Source organism: Capra hircus, chromosome 7, assembly GCF_001704415.2.
Source record: "Capra hircus breed San Clemente chromosome 7, ASM170441v1, whole genome shotgun sequence".
NCBI classification, from domain to species: domain Eukaryota; kingdom Metazoa; phylum Chordata; class Mammalia; order Artiodactyla; family Bovidae; genus Capra; species Capra hircus.
The window spans coordinates 85003437-85025456 of NC_030814.1; the positions used below are offsets into that span (position 1 = coordinate 85003437).

A 22020-nucleotide genomic window follows, 5' to 3' on the forward strand; every position below is an offset into this window, starting at 1 on the left:
AGTGAATTCTGAAGACAAAAGTCAGTGTATTCTGAATTTTCAAGGTCATTAGAAAAGGTAGGAAATATCTCTTAAGGACTGGAGCACAATAAGCTGCTGCTGCTGCTAAGTCGCTTTAGTCGTGTCTGACTCTGTGTGACCCCATAGATGGCAGCCCACCAGGCTCCCCCGTCCCCGGGATTCTCCAGGCAAGAACACTGGAGTGGGTTGCCATTTTCTTCTCCAAACAATAAGCTGAGGGTATGCCTAAAATAAAATAAATGAAGGCCAAACTTTGTTACTCCAGCTTCAAATGGAAGATTAGGTTCTAAAACTGAACTTACATACCGACATTCAAAATAATTATTAAAATTCTTGCTTAAAGTTAATACATGATCGGTGGTTAGGGTTTTTTCTAATATTAACAAAAAGAATAGAATGAAGACTGATCCCAATAAACAACGTCACCCTAACCCCCACAAAAGTCACCCAAGTCCTGAAGACACTAAAAGGAAGGCAAAGATGATCTGTCTTTCAGGAAAACACGAAAGCACATTCTGGTCACTAATTTTCCTGCCATGGAGTGTCCTGAGCACATGAGCAGCCAACAGCTCACCAGAGCCTCTGACGGGACAGGCTTCAGGAATGGTTCCGATGCCCCAGCAGCGGCCAGGCTCACAGCAGCACTGCATTCTGGTCATCCTGCCCGGAAGCTCCTGTGCACAGCGGCCGTTCACCAGGCCCGAGAAACATGTGCCTGTTCTCTGATCTAAACACAGGAAAAGAAAATAGAAGACACGACAGAATTACCCTGAGTCCTCACATCATTTATTGTACACGTTAGGAGATGCTAAGTTAAGGGGATTATTTTACTTAATTTCTATTACAGCTCATTCTTTCCATTTCTATCACATTTATTCATGCTTTTGTCTATTTACAAGCAAATACTCACTGAGCACCCGTGCCACGCCATACCCCAGGTATACAAAAAAGAGAGGCATGAAGCAGCTATGAGCCCACACGCAGGAAGAAGCCACACCCAGACAGACGCAGAGCTCAAATGAGGGAAAGCGACAAACCCATCTCAGCCTGGACCAGTCAATCAGTCACCCAGCAGACCTGCAGATGTATACTGTTGTTCACTACAGAAATTTTATGGTTATTTATTACACAGCAATACAAAACTGTCGCAGGTACTATTTTAGAAAGACTGATCAGAACAGCTCCTTTAAGGCAGTGACATCTGAGCAGACTTTAATAAGGGGAGAGCATGAGCCACACAAGTAACCTGAAAGAAGAGAAGTTCAAAGAGAAAGAAGAAGATGTGTTTCATGTGCGTGAAAAACGAGGAGTCAGTGTGACTGGACAAGAGAAGGCAGGAGGGAGGTGGAAGATTCTGAGCTCAGAGGCATACAGAGGGCAAGGGCACGTACAGCCCCAAAAACCACGAGGGAAGTACTTTCTGATTTTATCTGGCGCGCCAAAAAGAGCCAGTCCAGTTTCACTACATATTATTTAACTTTTAACAAGATACTTCCAAGAAGTTCTGTCCGTGACCACAAGAAGAAACACATACCACAACCATCAGGAGCTACATGTCACTGATGCAGACGAAACTATTAACTATAAATAATGCCATTAATAGGGAAGGCCTAATTTTTTTACACCAGATACTGAGATTTAAAATAAATAAATTATTTCCTTGAATGGTCCAAAGCTTACCTCAGGTTGCTTCCATGCTATTGTTAAATAAAAAAAAAAAATTGGCTTTAGTTCGCTATTATTCCATGTAAGAATCAGAATCCCTATCAGTCCCCAAAAGAAACCCAGTATGTCCAAGAGAAAGTACATAATTCGACTCATGCAGGCTTACTTAAAGGCACTGTAGACACTTGAAAAACATCACGATTTTTTAAAAAATTTATTTATTTTCAGTTTAGTTCAGTTCAGTCACTCAGTCGTGTCCGACTCTTTGCGACCCCATGAATTGCAGCACGCCAGGCCTCCCTGTCCATCACCAACTCCCAGAGTTCACTCAGACTCACGTCCATAGAGTCCGTGATGCCATCCAGCCATCTCATCCTCTGTTGTCCCCTTCTCCTCCTGCCCCCAATCCCTCCCAGCATCAGAGTCTTTTCCAATGAGTCAACTCTTTGCATGAGGCAGCCAAAGTATTGGCGTTTCAGCTTTAGCATCATTCCTTTCAAAGAAATCCCAAGGCTGATCTCCTTCAGAATGGACTGGTTGGATCTCCTTGCAGTCCTATTTATTTTAATTGGAGGCTAATTACTTTACAATATTGTAGTGGTTTTTGCCATACATTGACATGAATCAGCCATGGGTGTACATCTGTTCCCCATCCTGAACCCCCCTCCCACCTCCCTCCCTATCCCATCTCTCAGGGTCATCCCATTGCACCAGCCCTGAGCACCCTGTCTCATGCATCGAACCTGGACTGGTGATCTATTTCACATATGATAATATACATGTTTCAGTGCTATTCTCTCAAGTCATCCCACCCTCGCCTTCTCCCCCAGAGTTCAAAAGACTGTTCTATACATCTGTGTCTCTTTTGCTGTCTCCCATATAGGGTCATCATTACCATCTTTCTAAATTTCATATGTATGCGTTAGTATCCTGTATTGGTATTTTTCTTTCTGACTTACTTCACTGTATATAATAGGCTCCAATCTCATCCACCTCATTAGAACTGATTCAAATGTATTCTTTTTAATGGCTGAGTAATATTCCATTGTGTATACATACCACAGCTTTCTTATCCATTCGTCTGCCAATGGACATCTACGTTGCTTCCATGTCCTGGCTATGATAAATAGTGCTGTGATGAACATTGGGGTACATGTGTCTCTTTCAATTCTGGTTTCCTTGGTGTGTATGCCCAGAAGTGGGATTGCTGGGCACCAGTTGGGTGTGGACAGGCTGTCTGTCATTGGGAATAATTTCACAGGTAGATTTCGACTCCCAAGAATGATCCAGGAAAATCGTTTTTAGAATATTCATCTCAGAAACCTAAAGTATTATATTCTTAAATTTACTTGATTTACTCCTCACGAATAGGATGAGAATTAAGATAGGGAACTTCTAAACTCTTCACAGTAACCACCATCACAAAATACAGTCAGCGCTACACAGTACGCTGAACGTACTTGTCTCTTCAAGGATCTCTGAGGAGGAGGCTGAACCATAAGATTTGGAAAGAAAAAGAAGAGAGTCATGGCCTTGAGTCAGAACACCTAGGTTTACAGTAAAAAATTCTTAACTGTTTTATTCTATAACCATATCTATCTACCTACTTCTTATTCATGAAATAGGGTTAATGGAAGGATTAAACAAAACAATATATGCTCTGTTTCCAGTAGAACAATGTATTAGATACCCTGAGTATCCCTCCCAATGGAAACATTCTTGATAAAATATGAAAAACTACTTTAAAAAATCATCTCACTGACATGAAAAAGGGGAAAAACTGTGTCTCGAAGTGAAATGAAGAATCTTTGGAGGTTAAGTGCACACCTAGGTTTCAGCTTTTTGGCTTCTATAAACTCTGGAGACTCTGGTTTTCAACTCTTGATAGTTTTACAGGGGCTAGAACCTAAGAGATAAAAGCCCAGACTCATCTCTCTAATACAAAATGAACCAGGTCACTCCCTCATAAAGAAGGGGTCCCAAGCAGCTATATCCTTGTTATATGGCTAATGCAGAGAAAAGCAGCTAAGAGACTTGCCTGTTTCTACCTTCATGCTGGATGGAGGTAAAAAAAAAAAAAAAGACTCTTCCTAAGAACGTGAAACCACAAGCTCTTTCTCACATAGACGACTTCGCTGTCAACATATTAGGTTTGTGTTCTGAAAATTTCAAAGGAGGAATATTACATAAAGAGGTCTCCAGGTAGGGATATTCAAAGTACCTCACAAAAACCAACACAACTGAGGACTTAATACTGACATAGGTCTCAAAGAATTTCCACATATAAAGTTTCAGGAAAAAAGGAGTAGCTAATAGTAAAGCAACTAAACAAGTAGGTAAATAAATAACACATAGGGAAACAAGGCTCAATGAACAAAGGTTAGCTGAATAAATAACAGATACTGGAATGGTCAGATCAACTGGAGGAAAGATGTAAGCATCTGAATGCAGAGTTCCAGAGAATAGCAAGAAGAGATAAGAAAGCCTTCTTCAGTGATCAGTCAATGCAAAGAAATAGACGAAAAGAACACAATGGGAAAGACTAGAGATCTCTTCAAGAAAATTAGAGATACCAAGGGAACATTTCATGCAAAGGGGGGCACAATAAAGGACAGAAATGGTATGGACCTAACAGAAACAGAAGATAAGAAGAGGTGGCAAGAATACACAGAAGAACTGTACAAAAAGATCTTCATGACCCAGATAATCATGATGCTGTAATCTCTAATCTAGAGCCAGACATTCTGGAATGTGAAGTCAAGTGGGCCCTAGAAAGCATCACTATGAACAAAGCTAGTGGAGGTGATGGAATTTCAGTTGAGCTGTTTCAAATCCTGAAAGATGATGCTGTGAAAGTGCTCCACTCAATATGCCAGCAAATTTGGAAAACTCAGCAGTGGCCACAGGACTGGAAAAGATCAGTTTTTATTCCAATCCCAAAGAAAGGCAATGCCAAAGAATGCTCAAACTACTGCACAAGTGCACTCATCTCACACGCTAGTAAAGTAATGCTCAAAATTCTCCAAGCCAGGCTTCAGCAATACGTGAACCGTGAACTTCCTGATGTTCAAGCTGGTTTTAGAAAAGGCCGAGGAACCAGAGATCAAATTGCCAACATCTTCTGGGTCATGGAAAAAGCAAGAGAGTTCCAGAAAAACATCTATTTCTGCTTTATTGACTATGTCAAAGCCTTTGACTGTGTGGATCACAATCAACTGTGGAAAATTCTGAGAGAGATGAACACCTGACCTGCCTCTTGAGAAATCTGTATGCAGGTCAGGAAGCAACAGTTAGAACTGGACATGGAACAACAGACTGGTTCCAAATAGGAAAAGGAGTACATCAAGGCTGTATACTGTCACCCTGCTTATTTAACTTCTATGCAGAGTATACATCATGAGAAAAGCTGGACTGGAAGAAACACAAGCTGGAATCAGATTGCCGGGAGAAATATCAATCACCTCAGATATGCAGATGACACCACCCTTATGGCAGATAATGAAGAGGTACTAAAAAGCCTCTTGATGAAAGTGAAAGAGGTGAGTGAAAAAGTTGGCTTAAAGGTCAACATTCAGAAAACTAAGATCATGGCATCTGGTCCCATCACTTCATGGCAAATAGATGGGGAAACAGTGGAAACAGTGTCAGACTTCATTTTTTTGGCCTCCAAAATCACTGCAGATGGTGATTGCAGCCATGAGATTAAAAGACACTTACACCTTGGAAGAAAAGTTATGAGCAACCTAGATAGCATATTCAAAAGCAGAGACATTACTTTGCCGACTAAGGTCCTTCTAGTCAAGGCTATGGTTTTTCCTGTGGTCATATATGGATGTGAGAGTTGGACTGTGAAGAAGGCTGAGTGCCGAAGAATTGATGCTTTTGAACTATGGTGTTGGAGAGGACTTTTGAGAGTCCCTTGGACTGCAAGGAGATCCAACCGGTCCATTCTGAAGGAGATCAGCCCTGGGATTTCTTTGGAACGAATGATGCTAAAGCTGAAACTCCAGTACTTTAGCCACCTCATGAAAAGTTAACTCATTGGAAAAGACTCTGGTGCTGGGAGGGCTTGGGGGCAGGAGGAGAAGGGGACGACCGAGGATGAGATGGCTGGATGGCATCACTGACTCGATGGACATGAGTCTGAGTGAACTCTGGGAGTTGGTGATGGACAGGGAGTCCTGGCGTGCTGCAGTTCACGGGGTCACAGAGTCTGACATGACTGAGTGACTGAACTGAACTGAATGATAATTCATTATATATTAATAACTAAATAACCTTTAATCCATTTAAGCAATTAAAAAACTAAAAATGTGAACAGAGAAAACAAGTCCACAAACAATAAAAGAACAGACTTAAAAACATTCAATGAAATGTCTATAAATAAAACAACCATTACTGAAATAAAACACTTAGCGACTATATTAAGCGGTGTACTGCACATAGTACAGTTAATGGACATGAGTTTGAGTAAGCTCCAGGAGTTAGTGATGGACAGGGCAGCCTGGTGTGCTGTGGTCCATGGGGTCACAAAGAGTTGGACACGACTGAGCAACTGAAGTAACTAACTAACTCACTACACACAGATGAAGAGAGAATTCCTGACCTGGAAAAAATAGCTGAATATATCATGGTAGTGTAGTTCAGAGTCAAAGAGATGGAAAATCTTGGAAAGAGGTTAAGAACTATGGGGGTGAGTGTGAAAAGGTAATTTACATCTAATAAGACTAATAAGAGTATTAGAAGGTGTCAAAAGCAGACAGTAGGGGGAGACGCCATAGTGAACAGACACTGGTTTATAATTTTCTAATGATGTTGCAAGATAAGTTCAGATCTAGGTAGTCCAATAAATCCAAAATGCTGCTGCTAAGTCATTTCAGTCATGTCTGACTCTGTGCGACCCCATAGATGGCAGCCCACCAGGCTCCCCCGTCCCTGAGATTCTCCAGGCAAGAACACTGGAGTGGGTTGCCATTTCCTTCTCCAGTGCGTGAAAGTGAAGTCACTCAGTCGTGTCCAACTCTTTGTGACCCCATGGACTGCAGCCTACTAGGCTCCTCCGCCATGGGATTTTCCAGGCAAGAGTACTGGAGTGGGGTGCCATTGCCTTTTCCGAAATCCAAAGTGGGAAAACTAAAAAGAAATCCAGAGTTCACACCACATCACTCTGAAACTGCAGAACAACAAAGAAAATGTGAAGGTCTTAAAAATAGCTAGAAAAAATATATAGATTACAGTGGATGCTAGAACACAACAGAATATTATCTTCTGTATGCTGTGATAAAATAACTGTCAACCTAAAATTCTGTACCCCAAGAAACCATCTTCCAGAGGGAAATAAATTAAGGCCATTTTCAGGAAACATAAACTGAATTTTCTACGAAAAGTTTCTTGCCAAAGTAAATTTTAGAAGAGGTGTTTTAGGTAAAAGGGAAAACAATTCCAGTGGAAGGTTTGAAATATATGAATAAATAAAGAGGGAAAACACTGTTAAGATACATAGACAAGTAATAAAATATCAAACAATAATAATAATAATGATTAATCTGTTGCAAATGGGGAGTGGAAATTGGTTGGTTGGACTTTTTTACCTTGGAAGGGGGAGATCAAAGTGTAACCATTCTAATATTCTTTTACTGTTTATATGTGGGTAAAAATACAGGCAATTTTAGGCTTTATTATATATATATCCTCAAACAGTCAGGATAATCACTAAAACCAGAGAAATAAAGTATGTATTTCTAAACAATAGATGAAAAAGAATGGGCTGTGGAAGAATGGAAAGAAGGAATGAAAGGACAAAAGCCAAAATAAATCTAAAAAAAGAAAGTGAGAAACAGAAAATATCAAAAAAGAGAAGGTACAGGAAAAGCACAATAAACGAGAAGCAAAAAAAAAATAATAATAGAAATAAAACAAATGCATCAGTTACTGTAATAAACACAAATGAATTTACATATCAATTTAAAAGATAAAGATTTTGAGACCATGTCCCCCCAAATTTAGAGTTAGGCTGTTTAAAGAAACATATTTAAAACAAAAGGAAGCAGAAAGGTTGAGAGAAAAAATATCCAAATAGCATATATTTAAATCTTCCTCTCCAATTCACAAAATGCGATGCAAAAAGACATTAGATAAAACATATCAAGAGAAAATATTTAGAAACGTATCAGGAGGAAAAGAAAGAAAACTTTAGAGAGTCAATACATATCAAAAAAGGTTCAATTCACTATGAATTAACACTTTTAGACAGTCATTATGCTATAACATAGCATCAAAACATTAAAGCAAAAACTTAAAAGGCCACATGGAGAAACTGAGAAATCTACTACCAAGGTGGAACACTTATACAACTCTGTAAGTAACTGATAGACACAGTAGATAAAACCTAGTAGTTCTAGGAAAAATCTGAACAGAACAGTTAACAAGTTTGATCTAACGGATATAGTTATCCAATGAGAAAACACAAAACTCAAGCCCACATAGAAGATTTTCAAATCAGGGGAACCCCTGACACTTCTAAACCACTCGTGTGTCAAATACACCAACACACTGGAAATAATGTAATATGTTTGAAAAAAAAATGAGTAGAAGCTGAACAGGAATCTGTTCTAGTCTCAGAATTTGGAAGTCTTCAATGATATTGTGAGAGCTCCACAAATGTGTATTTACACTGAACACTGCAATGCAAATAAAAATGCCTCGTAATATACAGGCACTACTGATATTCCCACTAATGGATATTGCATTTTGACTAGTAAAATACAAATTCATTTAAAATTATTACTAGATAACCAGCATTTTGTTTCATTATGTATTTTTCTCAAAAGATATTGGGTTATCATAATGTGTGGATCTGAAAACATTTTTGATGTTAAACAGGAGGTCTTCAAATTCAGTAAACATAATTAACTACTATAATTAACCATAATTAGTTAACTATAATTAACTCCTATAGTTTGAAAACCTTTCACCAGTCCTATAAGATATGCTGGAAGAAACCATGTCACTGTTGAAAGGACTGAGAGACAGAAAGAGAGGACTGGCAAGTAAATCATAACTAATTTTCATAAATTCTACAATTAGTCTCTTTAAGGAGATCAAACCAGTCAACCCTAAAGGAAATCAACCCTAACAGTCATTGGGAGGATGATGCTGAATTTGAAGCTCAACACTTTGGCCACGTGATGCGAAGAACTGACTCGCTGGAAAAGACCCTGATGCTGGGAAAGACTGAGGGCAAGAGGAGAAGCAGGGCGATAGAGGATGAGATGGTTGGACGGCATCACTGACTCAATGGGCGAGAGTTTGAGATGGTGAAGGACAGGGAAGCCTTGCATGCTGCAGTTCATGGGGTCACAAAGCTGGACATGACTTAACAACTGAACAACAGCAAGAACATCGGAGACGTAAACAATCTCCTTTCAATCCTTTGCATCAAAAACATGAAAATGAGATACAGACACAGTGTAGTGTGATATCTCATAGTTAAGATCTCTCCAAAAATACATTACAAAAGGAAAACAGTGCCTGAGAGCTGGGTTATTTCGTAAGTATCTCTGAACTGCATGGTCCTTAGAAAGTACTGTGTTGAAAATGTGCCATATGGAAGAATAAAAAGGAACATCCCATACAACTAAGAGTTGTCAAGACATGCCATCCCTTGAAATATGGAATTATTAGGGGCAAAGAAAGATGAAGTCTGTTTATAATACCATTAGAACAAATTATTCTCGTGCTTGGTATGTGTTTAACTGCAGAACTGATATGTCATAAGTAATGTGTGTGTTTAACTGCAGAACTGATATGTCGTAAGTAATGAAAACATGTCTATTCCTCTAATAATCTCCTATCACACTCGCTATACTCCCAGAAGGTTTACATCAAGCCTTATTTAAAGCCACACTGAGAAAGAGGAAGTAATCCGTCTTTTCTGATTAAAATATAAATCTACCTTGAAACAAAATAATGGTACTCTTATCAGAGTTTGTTTCACGGCTTGACATTTAGTCTAAACTTGATTTAAAAGAACTAACAGTTAATTATACAGTGTGATGAAAACTTGGTAAAAGATGGGGAAGGTTGTACCTTGAAAAAATACATCTCCTGTTGAATGGGCTTTGCTCATTAAAAATGAAGGGGTCAACCAGAAAGCCACGATGAGGTGAGCTCAAGTCAGAAGACTAGTGATAGCATGTGTTCAACAGATAAAAATCATGGCCTCAGACTTCATCCCCTGATTCTGCAGGCCTGCACTTGCTTCTCTGAGGGTCTGGCATCAACCTGAGTTCCATTTGACTAATTCTGCAGATTCTTGCTATTTCTAAAGTACCTGCAGGTTGCACTCGTGTCTCCATCATACATGACTAGCCAGAACTAGGAAGAATGAATGAGAAAGAACCACTGTGGCTCCTTGGTCTACTTCTTCCGTGAAAGCAGTGGAATTTTTCTTCCTCATTACCTAACTTTCTCTTTCAAGGACATTCTTTCTTAATTAAAACTACGCCCCCTGACTCACCAGTCATTTTTGTATGATTTTTCTGATTAAAACTAAGACGCTATATAGTGTATGGTTTCATCCCTGTCTCCTCTATGCCTTTTCAGTTCATTTCCGTCGCTCAGTCGTGTCAGACTCTTTGCGACCCCATGGACTGCAGCACACCAGGCCTCCCTGTCCATCACCAACTCCCAGAGTTTACTCAAACACATGTCCATTAAGTCAGTGATGCCTTCCAACCATCTCGTTCTCTGTCAACCCCTTCTCCTCCCACCTTCAATCTTTCCCAGCATGAGGGTCTTTTCAAATGAGTCAGTTCTTTGCATAAAGTAGCCAAAGTATTGGAGTTTCAGCTTTAACATCAGTCCTTCCAGTGAATATTCAGGACTGATTTCCTTTAGGATGGACTGGTTGGATCTCCTTGATGTCCAGAGGAATCTCAAGAGTCTTCTCCAACACCACAGTTCAAAAGCATTTATTCTTCGGCACTCAGCTTTCTTTATAGAGTCCAACTCTCACATCCATACATGACTACTGGAAAAACCAAAGCCTTGACTAGATGGACCTTTGTTGGCAAAGTAATGTCTCTGCTTTTTAATAAGCTGTCTAAGTTGGTCATAGCTCTTCTTCCAAAGAGCAAGCGTCTTTTAATTTCATGACTGTAGTCACCATCTGCAGTGATTTTGGAGCCAGAAAAAAATAAAGTTCTCAGTGTTTGCACTGTTTCTCCATCTATTTCCCATGAAGTGATGGGACCAGAGGCCATGATCTTAGTTTTCTGAATGTTGAGCTTTAAGCCAACTTTTGCACTCTCCTCGTTCACTTTCATCAAGAGGCTCTTTAGTTCTTCTTCGCTTTCTGCCATAAGGGAGGCGTCATCTGCATATCTGAGAGTACTGATATTTCAAGTACTATTGCCTGGAAAATCCCATGGACAGAGGAGCCTGGTAGGCTACAGTCCATGGGGTCACAAAGAGTCAGACATGACTGAGCGACTTAACTTATTAACTTACTTAATCTTGATTCCAGCTTGTGCTTCATCCAGTCCAGTGTTTCTCATGATGTATTGTGCAAAGAAGTTAAATAAGTAGGGTGACAATATACAGCCTTGATGTACTCCTTTCCTGATTTGGAACCTGTTGTTCCATGTCCAGTTCTAACTGTTGCTTTCTGACCTGCATACAGATTTCTCAGGAGGCAGGTCAAGTTGTCTGGTATTTCCATCTCTTGAAGAATTTTCCACAGTTTGTGGTGATTCACACAGTCAAAGGCTAGGGCATAGTCAATAAAGCAGAAGTAGATATTTTTCTGGAACTCTCTCGCGTTTTCCATGACCCAGCAGATGTTGGCAATTTGATCTCTGGTTCCTCTGCCTTTTCTAAATCCAGCTTCAACATCTGGAAGTTCACAGTTCATGTACCGTTGAAGCCTGGCTTGGAGAATTTTGAGCATTACTTTACTAATGTGTGAGATGAGTGCAATTGTGTGGTAGTTTGAGCATTCTTTGGCATTGCCTTTCTTTGGGATTGGAATGAAAACTGACCTTTTCCAGTCCTGTGGCCACTGCTGAGTTTCCAAATTTGTCTCTGCTTTCACAGCACTTTCACAGCATCATCTTTTAGGATCTGAAATAGCTCAACTGGAATTCCATCACCTCCACTAGCTTTGTTCATAGTGATGCTTCCTAAGGCCCACTTGACTTCACATTCCAGAATGTCTGGCTCTAGGTGAGTGATCACAACATCATGATTATCCGCATTGTGAATATCTTTTTTGCACAGTTCTTCTGTGTATTCTTGTCACCTCTTCGTAGTATCTTCTGCTTCTGTTAGGTGCATACCATTTCTGTCCCTTATTGTCCCATCTTTGCATGAAAAGTTCCCTTGGTATCTCTAGTCCTTCCCATTCTACTGTTTTCATATATTTCTTTGCATTGATCACTGAGGAAGGCTTTCTTATCTCTCCTTGCTATTTGGAACTCTGCATTCAAATGGGTGTATCTTTCCTTTTCTCCTTTGTCTTTCACTTCTCTTCTTTTCAGAGCTATTTGTAAGGCCTCCTCAGACCATTTTGCCTTTTTACATTTCTTTTTCTTGGGGATGGTCTTGATCACTGCCTCCTGTACAATGTCGCGAACCTGCGTCCATAGTTCTTCAGGCACTCTGTCTATTAGATCTAATCCCTTGAATCTATTTGTCACTTCCACTGTATAATCATAAGGGATTTGATTTAGGACATATTTGAATGGTCTAGTGGTTTTCCCTGCTTTCTTCAATTTCAGTCTGAATTTGACAATAAGGAGTTCATGATCTGAGCCACAGTCAGCTCCCAGTCTTGTTTTTGCTGACTGTATAGAGCTTCTCCATCTTTGGCTGCAAAGAATATAATCAATCAGATTTCGGTGTTGACGATCTGGTGATGTCCATGTGTAGAGTCTTCTCTTGTATTGTTGGAAGAGGGTGTTTGCTATGACTCGTGCATCCTCTTGGCAAAACTCTCTCTGCATTTGCCCTTCTGTATTCCAAGGCCAAATTTGCCCGTTACTCCAAGTAATTAATTCTTGACTTCCTTCTTTTGCATTCCAGTCCTCTATAATGGAAAGGACATCTTTTTTGGGTGTTAGTTCTAGAAGGTCTTGTAGGTCTTCACAGAACCGTTCAACTTCAGCTTCTTCAGCATTATTGGTCGGGCATAGACTTGGATTACTGTGATATTAGTTAAACCTATTTAGGACTTTGGGGTTATCCTTCAAGCATTTGCAAATGCATGTAATCAACGTCCATCATCACACAGAGTGCTGCACAGGGACAGCATATCCTGACCACAGGATATGTGATCCTGTGCTGCTCACAGTTCTTCACGGGCTCTCACTGTCCAGGATCAACCTGAAACTTCTTAGAAAGGCAGTTAAGAGCCTCAGCAATAGAATCTTCATCTTAACCCATCTTCAACCACTTTCTTACTTAGCTCTCCTTCCCAAGCGACCCTTCCCACTGCCTCCCACGTCTACTCACTTTCAGCATCTGCAGTGCTGCTCAGGCCTTTCTCTTTGCTCAGCACAGTCCAACTACTCAGCTCCCGCCCATCTTTCAAGGTCTGTATCTTACCAGTGCTCACTTTCAAGAGAATTTTAACTATGACAATCAGGGCTTTCTTTTGGATTTACAGCATTTACTGGCTAAGGAATTACTTAGCAATTAATTATCCACTGCCTCCAACTTTCTCTTATGTTTTTATTTTTCACATTATGTTTTCTTGAGAATACTCCATGGCAATACTGCACACTGAAACTTCTGTAAAGCTCAAGCAAACACACTAGGATACTGTGGCAACATCACATTACCTTGCTGCTACTGCTGCTAAGTCGCTTCAGTCGTGTCTGACTCTGTGCGACCCCATAGACGGGGGCCCACTGTCTCTGGGATTCTCCAGGCAAGAACACTGGAGTGGGTTGCCATTTCCTTCTCCAGTGCATGAAAGTGAAAAGCGAAAGTGAAGTCGCTCAGTCGTGCCTGACTCTTAGCGACCCCATGGACTGCAGCCCACCAGGCTCCTCCATCCGTGGGATTTTCCAGGCAAGAGTGCTGGAGTGGGGTGCCATTGCCTTAAGGACTTTTAAATGCTTACTCTCCATTTCCTGAACTTTGCTTGTTGCTGACTGGCACTTCTGAGTTACCCATGTAGGGTCCCTGCTAGTTCTGTGTGCACAGAGACAGCTGGCACGTTGACTTGGATACAGAATCTGTTCACTGCTGCCTGTCAATCGGGCTTCCCTGGTGGCTCCGATGCTAAAGAATCTGCCTGCAATGCAGGAGACACAGGAGATGTGGGTTAGATTGCTGGGTCGGGAAGATCGCCTGGAGAAGGGAATGGCACTCCAGTATTCTTGCCTGGAGAATTCCACAGACAGGGGAGCCTGGTAGGCACCATGGGGTTGAAAAGAGTTGCAAAGAGCCAGTCAATCATCACTGACTCATTGCTGACTGCCAGTCACTCTTCTTGCCTCCACTGCAACATGGAAATGAAGTATTAATAATGTCATGAACATTAAAATGATACAAAATGATATAAGGGTAATTAAGTTGTGCTATGAAAAATGCTTCATTGTCTTCTTCCATCACATTTTAACATTATAATTAATTTCTTAATTTCATTGAATAATAAAGAAATAACATGAAATTTTCAAAAAAAGAAAAAAATTAGGTATGGGTCTACTTTTTTTTTAGAAATGACATCTCTTAGTAATCTTTGTTAAAAAAGAGGGCTGTTTCCTGGACATTTTAAAAAACTTGGTGGAAAACATAAAATAAAAACAAATTAAGATTTCATTTTTATACTTAGCATAAAAGGAAATGAGAAAACTATCCCATTTTATAATTTAAATGACCATTAAACTGTCCTGCCATACGAAGGTATTTCTTATACATAAGAGAAAAGGGAAGCTTACTGTTGCCTTATAATGTTGTAAATATTCAGGGTGTTTTGACTAAGGAATCGGGGCAGCATTCAGTATGTGGCACACTTAGAATAACGCTGCAGATAACATGTAGTTTTCTGCTCAAGAAAAAAATTTTGAGAGCATCCAGCTCATTATTGTTAGCATATATATGGTTAGAAAACCAATAGCATGGAAATACTTATGACATATATAATTCAATCATAAATAAATTCCATCTAACAAAATACAGACTCAGATTCAAAAAAAATCAAAATCAAAGATCTCTTACCTATTAAAATTCTAGGCTTATTTTTTTCTTATGTGGAAAACATATACTTATTCCAAATGAAACATAGTTAAATTCAAATTTAAATTTTTCAGCTGCTTACTTAATTTTAGCATTGGTTTTGCAATTTTGGAATGTCATTCTCCCCTCCTTAGGGGCTTTCCTCTGTTTCTGGGTCAGGATATTGATACTGAAATGAGTGGAGACTCCTGGCTAGCATGGGACTCACGTGCCACAGCTCCTGGAGCTCAAGCAAGCCCTCTCACATTCTGAGCATTGGAGACCATAGCTCAGTGCCACCACATCACCTCCAGCAGTCAAAGGATGCAAAGCAGCTATTAATTAATATTAATGAAATTCTTATGTTCAATCCCATCTCATACATTCATTCGCTGGTTTGCCTCTTCATTCAGAAAAAGATTTACTGAGCCCATACTTCTATGGAAAGGACTGTATCAGGTACCGAGGACGGAAAGCTACATAAGGCAGACCCTAATGGTACTTACAGTCTGGCCAATGAGTAAAGCAAAAATACTTGTGACACTGTGATAAACCCAGAAATGAAAGAAAGTAAAAAATATTATGAGAAGGGCTGACTGACTTTGCCCAAGATGTAAATGTGGGTTAAGCAGGGATGGCAGTAATAACAGTGATGTCTAAGTGGGGATTTAAAGGATGAGTTGGGTTTTAATGAGCATAGTAGGGGGAAGTCAAGATGCTTCAGGCAGAGGAAATACTGTGGGCAGTGTACTTATGCACCACAATAAGAGAAATGTGTGAGGTGCTAGGTGGTTAGAGATGAGTCCTGAATACAGGCTGGGTCAGGCTCTAAAGGGCTTTGAAAGTTCAGGTAAAGGCTAGAACTTTATATAAGAAGCAAGAGATAAAGAGTTTATCATGATTTAATGGTAAACCAAATATCTGACATTGAAGAAAACAACCTCAGTAAATTGTTAGGGATTTTCATCATGATTATTCCAATATGATGAAGTTCATGACTTAAAAAAAGGACTTAGAAACTTAAGAAATAAGGGAGAAAGAAGTAACTTAGAAATGTGATCTAAAACACCAACACTTGTTATGGCAAATTCTGCCTTCGCACCAGTTGGTCTAGTTGTACACTTCATCCTCAAAGGCCTTCAGTTACTCCACATCGTCTACCAAATAAAACACACGCATCTTATTTGGCATTTTCAGAACTTCACAGTAATAACCTCCCTTATGTCTCCAGGCACATTTCTTCTGGCCATTTCAAGAATATAGGTTTCCTAAAGTCAGGGTCTATGGCAACCAGCCAAGGATGTTCATTGATGACCCCTAAACTGACAATTTCCCTATAGGGTTGAGCGCATGCCTGTTTCAAGAGGAAGACTGCGTGTGTGTGTGCGTGCGTGCGTGTGTGTGTGTGTGTGTGTGTGTGCATGTGCACATTCCTTTCCTATACAGTTTAAAAAAACTAAGACAAGTGTAGGTTGTTCTGCTAATTTGCAATTCTGTTAAATTATGTTAAATGAATCAGACTTAGTACGCAGTGAGCCAACTGATAACACTGACCCTAAAAACAGTTAATTTGCTCAGTTTTATAGACTTAACATCCATAATGTATTACCAAGTGTAAGACAGAACTCTGATTCATTCGTAAAGAACAAATAATCATCATTCAAATCTTTTCAAAACCAACTGTCCATATGGTGGGAGAGAAACCACTCATGCTGGAGGCCTTGAGATCTAGGCAGAGGATCTCTGTTAACTTAGAGTATCTAAGGAGACGGTATAGAACCAGAGTAACTCAGATGCCTGGAGACCTGGATTTAAATCCTGGCTCCATGGATCAGCCCTGAAACATCATATAAGTTGTTTAACCTCTCTAAATCTCAATTTCTTCATCTACAAATCAGAATAATTATGCTTATTACACAGGGCTACTACAAGGATTACAACCTCATTCTCCTATACTTCTTCCTTCCCCTAATGATAATAAGTAGAAAGAATAAGGAATATTTTATCACATATTTACTAGAAGGAACTGAAGGACAGAGAGGTCAGTAGCTTACCCAAGGCCCTCCCACTATGTGATAGTAAGGTGTAGATGTCCAGGGCCTCACACATGGTATGAGCTTGATAACTGGCAGCTGTCAGCGTTAATACTGCCACCAGCGTTTCTTCTTTGACTGCTACTTCTCGACTACTGTTTATGATGACAACATAGCATTCTGAAGGCAGGATCTTCTCGCTCGTCTCTTTGCTGTTGACAGCATGGTGTTTGGCATCTCAAGTGAACTCAAGCCTTTTTATTGGTAGCCTATGAGCTCTAGCTTACATCTTAAACTCTCTGTAACCTCCATCTCGTCAGTCCAGTTCATGTGTACATCATGTGGGTACACAAAGTCCCTGGTGCTTAGGGACTCACACACCCTCCCAGTGGGGATAGGAGATGGTCACTGTCCAGACAGTCATCCTCTAGGGAACCAAGCAACTTCAGTTTCGGGGTGCTGGTTTGATATCCCTAATTCAATTCCTATACTACAGGAATCTTTAGTGATCTTAAAGTCTAAAGCTTATTAAAAAATAGATGACCTACACATGACTGCAAGCACTGTTTCATCTTTCTAAATAAAAGAGAACATGCAAATATATCTGGCTTTAGTTAAAATATGCTTAAAACACAAAATTAAAGGTACTGATTTCTTTTTTGTATTAACTATCTTTACTAGAGTAAACACGTGCTAAGTAAATAAGACATTGATTACATTCATGATTCATAACAATGAAAGAACTGTTAATTACACTTTGTCTCCCAAAGCAGATTTTTAAAAATCTTTCTCATGCCTTTGTGTCTGTAACATTCAGCAATGTCTTGAGGAAATCTTTCTTCATTTAAAAAATGACTCTGACAACATAAAGCAAACCCAAATGGCTTCTGATACTGAAGTTTGTGACATGAGCACCTGGCTGATCAATCCCTCGATAGCGGTACCATAAACAACTCTTTCAGCCACTTTCCCAAAGGTTTTATAATTGTTGCCGTCTCCATACCTGCTTGGGCTGTTCTGTCATTAGAAAGAAGCAGTGTATTGTGCCCTCAAAACCAGGAAGCTTACCAATGCACCGAGAGCCATCTGTTGAGGTTACATATCCACGTGGACAAACACAAAAGTAGCTTCCCACGGTGTTGGAACATTCGCCAGTTTCACATATCCCAGGAATGATGCTGCACTCGTCAATGTCTAATCAGGGGAAGAAGGAGAAGATGACTGAGAAAGGCCTCCATTAAATAGCTTTTAAAAGGGATCTTTAAAAAAAAGTGTATGAGAGCACTGATGGTTGATTAGGTCGGATCGTATAACCTTGAAGATACTCTTGTTTCAGGCCCTAAAGAATTTCTCACACTATCTATGGGAACTGAGATGAAAGTAAACTCCCACGGCAGGAAAACAAGGCCAATGAAAGCAAAACTCCATATCCTCTTTTTCCTCCTCAAATGCAATTTAAATTGGAAATAAGTAAAGATGTAAATGTTTTAGTTTCCATTCTACATCATCTAGGGACTTATCCTACTAGAGACTTAAAAAACACACACACATATGCAAGGATTACATTTTTAAATATGAAACAAGTACATTTAAAATTTTATAGCTAATTTTCACATTAATTATCTGAACCAATGGAGGGTGGCAAACACCTTTTTTTTTTCTATTTGGCTTCAGGATATGTTTTTGTACTTACATCTGAATATGGGTATATCTGGCATTCTGGGAATTAACTTCAAACGTAAAATAATACAGTAAAATGGCAAAGGGCAAATGTGGGTGGCTTTGGGAGTTATCCAGTTTTCCTATTGTGCCTCCCTAAATCTATCCATTCAGCTTACTCAGTGCTGGGACTAGTCCACTCCCTTTCACGTTAATGAAAGGTCTGCTTTCTTTTAAATTTTCCCAAAACCAGGAAACCTGGCCATTTATATAAGCTTTAATGTACTTTTCTTCTAGTTCAATAAGCAGAGAGAGGTGGAAAGTCAAACAAAGCTACAATTAGGTACACTGGGAGCGACTTGCTAATATACTGAAAAGGAAATGAGCCAGTGTGAAGAGAATCCAGTCCGAGATGCCTGGGAATTAGCTGTCCTCTCTAAGCAACAGAGCTAGCAAAGACCAAGTGAATACAGGGAACAATTATAAAAGCCATAAAAGCCTAGATGATTACCAAAAAGTAAACTTGAGCTTTCAGTTTTTTAAAAGATGTATATGTATATATATATATATATATATATATATATATACACACAAGCATATATATAAATATATATATGTATGTATACTCAGTCGCTTCAGTCGAGTCTGATTCTTTGTGACACCATGGACTGTAGCCTACGAGGCTCTTCCATACATGGGATTCTCCAGGCAAGAATACTGGAGTGGGTTGCCACGCCCTCCTCCAGGAGATCTTCCCCACCCATGGATCAAACCCGCGTATCTCCTGCGTCTCCTGCATTGCAAGCACATTCTTCCACTGCTGAGCCTACGGGGAAGTCCTATACATGTATATGTATATACACACACATATATACATACATATATAAAGACACATATATATGCTTAAGTGCATTGATAAAAAGCACAGAAAAATTATATTCTAATTATAAATACAAGGAAATAAATTTCAAACCCCATAATTTAAAAATGGTTGACAATGCCCTAAATTTCTTTCCTCTATTTCTCTATGTGATCCAACCAGTCCATCCTAAAGGACATCAGTTCTGAATATTCATTGGAAGGACTGATGTTGAAGCTGAAACTCCAATACTTTGGCCTGATTTAAAGAGCTGACTCCTTTGAAAAGGCCCTGATGCTGGGAAAGATTGAAGGTGGGAGGAGAAGGGGACACCAGAGAATGAGACAGTTGGATGGCATCACTGACTCAATGGACATGAGTTTGAGTAAACTCTGGGAGTTGGTGATGGACAGGGAGGCCTGGCATGATTGTCTGTGGCATTGCAAAGAGTCAGACATGACTAAGCCACTGAACTGAACTGAACTGAATTGCTCTATTCATTCTTTTTTCCCCCACCATTTATTCTGACAAGTCATTCGTGCCTATAAGCAGTATCATGAAATAACTATATGCCTATGTCTTCTTGGAATGTTATAATTCAAAAATATTACCAGATTCAGACAGTCTCTAAAATAATATCTTCATTAGAGGCTTAACAGTTAGCCACTGAAGGCACAGTGGTACAAATCATAATCTATCAATTCCCCTAGAGAGTCCAGAATTCTAACATAAATTGGTTACATGAAGACCAAACATATAATGTGGTAAAAGAGTTACCATCAGATTTAATCCAAAGAAATAAAACCATGTGTGCAAAATTAGGGTCTGTTGAATCTTGTGTTGCTATCTTAGTGCAGGGCATCTTAATAACACTGAACGTAGATTCAGAAGAGAAAGGAAACCAGAACAGCTATACTGTGATCACCAGATAAACAGATAATCACTTCTAGATAAGGAAGACAGAAAAAGCAAACCACACACAGTAAAGCAGCGAGCACTACAAAAGTGAAGAACCAAATTTACTTTCTGATCCTCCTACGTCTAAAGGTATGCCAACAACCAAGGCACTTATGGAGCCTAAGACCAAGCCAAATTCTTAAAACTCGGGATCCTTAAAGTCTTTCATTTAAGCATTTACTCTTGTTTTCAGGCATTTCCTTTCATAATAAAGTACTTCTTTGTGCTCTACTTCCAAATAGCCTTTCTGACAACAGAAAGAGTAGAAATTGAAAGATGTTTGAATTTTCTTTCAAGCGGAAAGGAAAAAACCCTGGAACACAGAGGAACACATGGAATAAGATTAAATCTGTGAGTTTTGTGTTAAATATTTTGCAAAAACTCCACGTTTCTTTCTTAGAATTAAGTAAGAACCTTAAAAGGTCAGCTTCAAAATAATTACATGTAAAAAGCTCTCAGTAAAGTATTTAAGATTTCTACATGAAAACTAGAGCTGCTCACCTATGCCCTCCTCTGGCTTTGACCATGTCCTTAATGCTGTCCTCCCTGACGGGAGCAAATGGCTACAGGAGTTCTAGGCTAGATCTTTCACTAGGACATCTAGAGCAGGAGAAGGTGTCTCTTACTGGAACAGTGGCTCACTCCTAAGAGGAAGCGAATTTTCCCCCAGGAGCCCTCAGCAAATCTTTCCTCTTCTCCTAATGTCCTGAATTGAGTCACATACTAACCTTTTTGAATTATTCCTATAGCCAGGAAAATGGGCTCCTAAGGCCCAGAGTCCTGAACTAATTACTGTAGCAAGTGGGATACAGTTTTGGGTGTGTGTGACTGCTCAGCTCCTCAGTCATGTACGACTCTTTGCAATCCCAGGACTGTAGCCTGCCAGGCTCCTCTGTCCATGGCATTCTCCAGGCAAGAATACTGGAGTGGGTTGCCATTTCCTACTCCAGGGGATCTTCCCAACCCAGGGATTGAACCTGAGTCTCCTGCACTCCAGGTGGATTCTCTACCACTGTGCCACCTGGGAAGCCCGGAATACAGATAGCCTTAGAAAGTAACAAAAATCTGAAAATGCAGCACAAAGAATGGAAAGTGTACCAGCATGACTGGGAAAATGACAAATATAAGCTTTGCTAATTAGCCATATGCTGAACCCTGGAGAGCCTTCCCAAAAACTTAGGCTTTTTTTCTGAAATAATATATGGTATTTATGAAGAGTTTTAAATTAAATAAGAACATTACATAAGCAAATCGATATATCAGAAAGACAATCCTCATGTTTAACGTACACAGATAATGATAAATAACCCAGTGATAAATGATGAGAACCTTAAGTAAGCTTTATGATGAGTGAGAGAACACATATTCAAGAGATTCCAGCAGGACTTTGCCCCTGGAAGCACGGAGCCAATGGTAGTGCTAGTAACAGAAAACAGGACACAGAGGGAAAAATACATTCTGAGGTTCAGTTGAGTTTGGGACACTCTGAATATGAAAAGTTTGAGAGAAACAGCAGAAATTCCAACTACGCAGCTAAACATTTGAAACTTGGTAAAAAAGGAAGGCGTCAATATGTATACTTGTGGTTTATCACCAAGTCTGAAG

At 39.7% G+C, this 22020-nt stretch overlaps 1 protein-coding gene across 1 annotated transcript in view; it reads right to left on the reverse strand.

Moving 5' to 3' along the window:
* The window catches only part of FBN2 (fibrillin 2), a 226314-nt gene that overhangs the window by 104699 nt on the left and 99595 nt on the right, over positions 1–22020 (reverse strand). The window contains exons 8-9 of the mRNA XM_018050706.1: positions 18009–18134; positions 596–748 (exon numbers count right to left, since the gene is read on the reverse strand). Coding sequence (XP_017906195.1) covers positions 596–748; positions 18009–18134 — 279 coding nt within the window. The remainder of the gene's footprint in view (positions 1–595; positions 749–18008; positions 18135–22020) is intronic.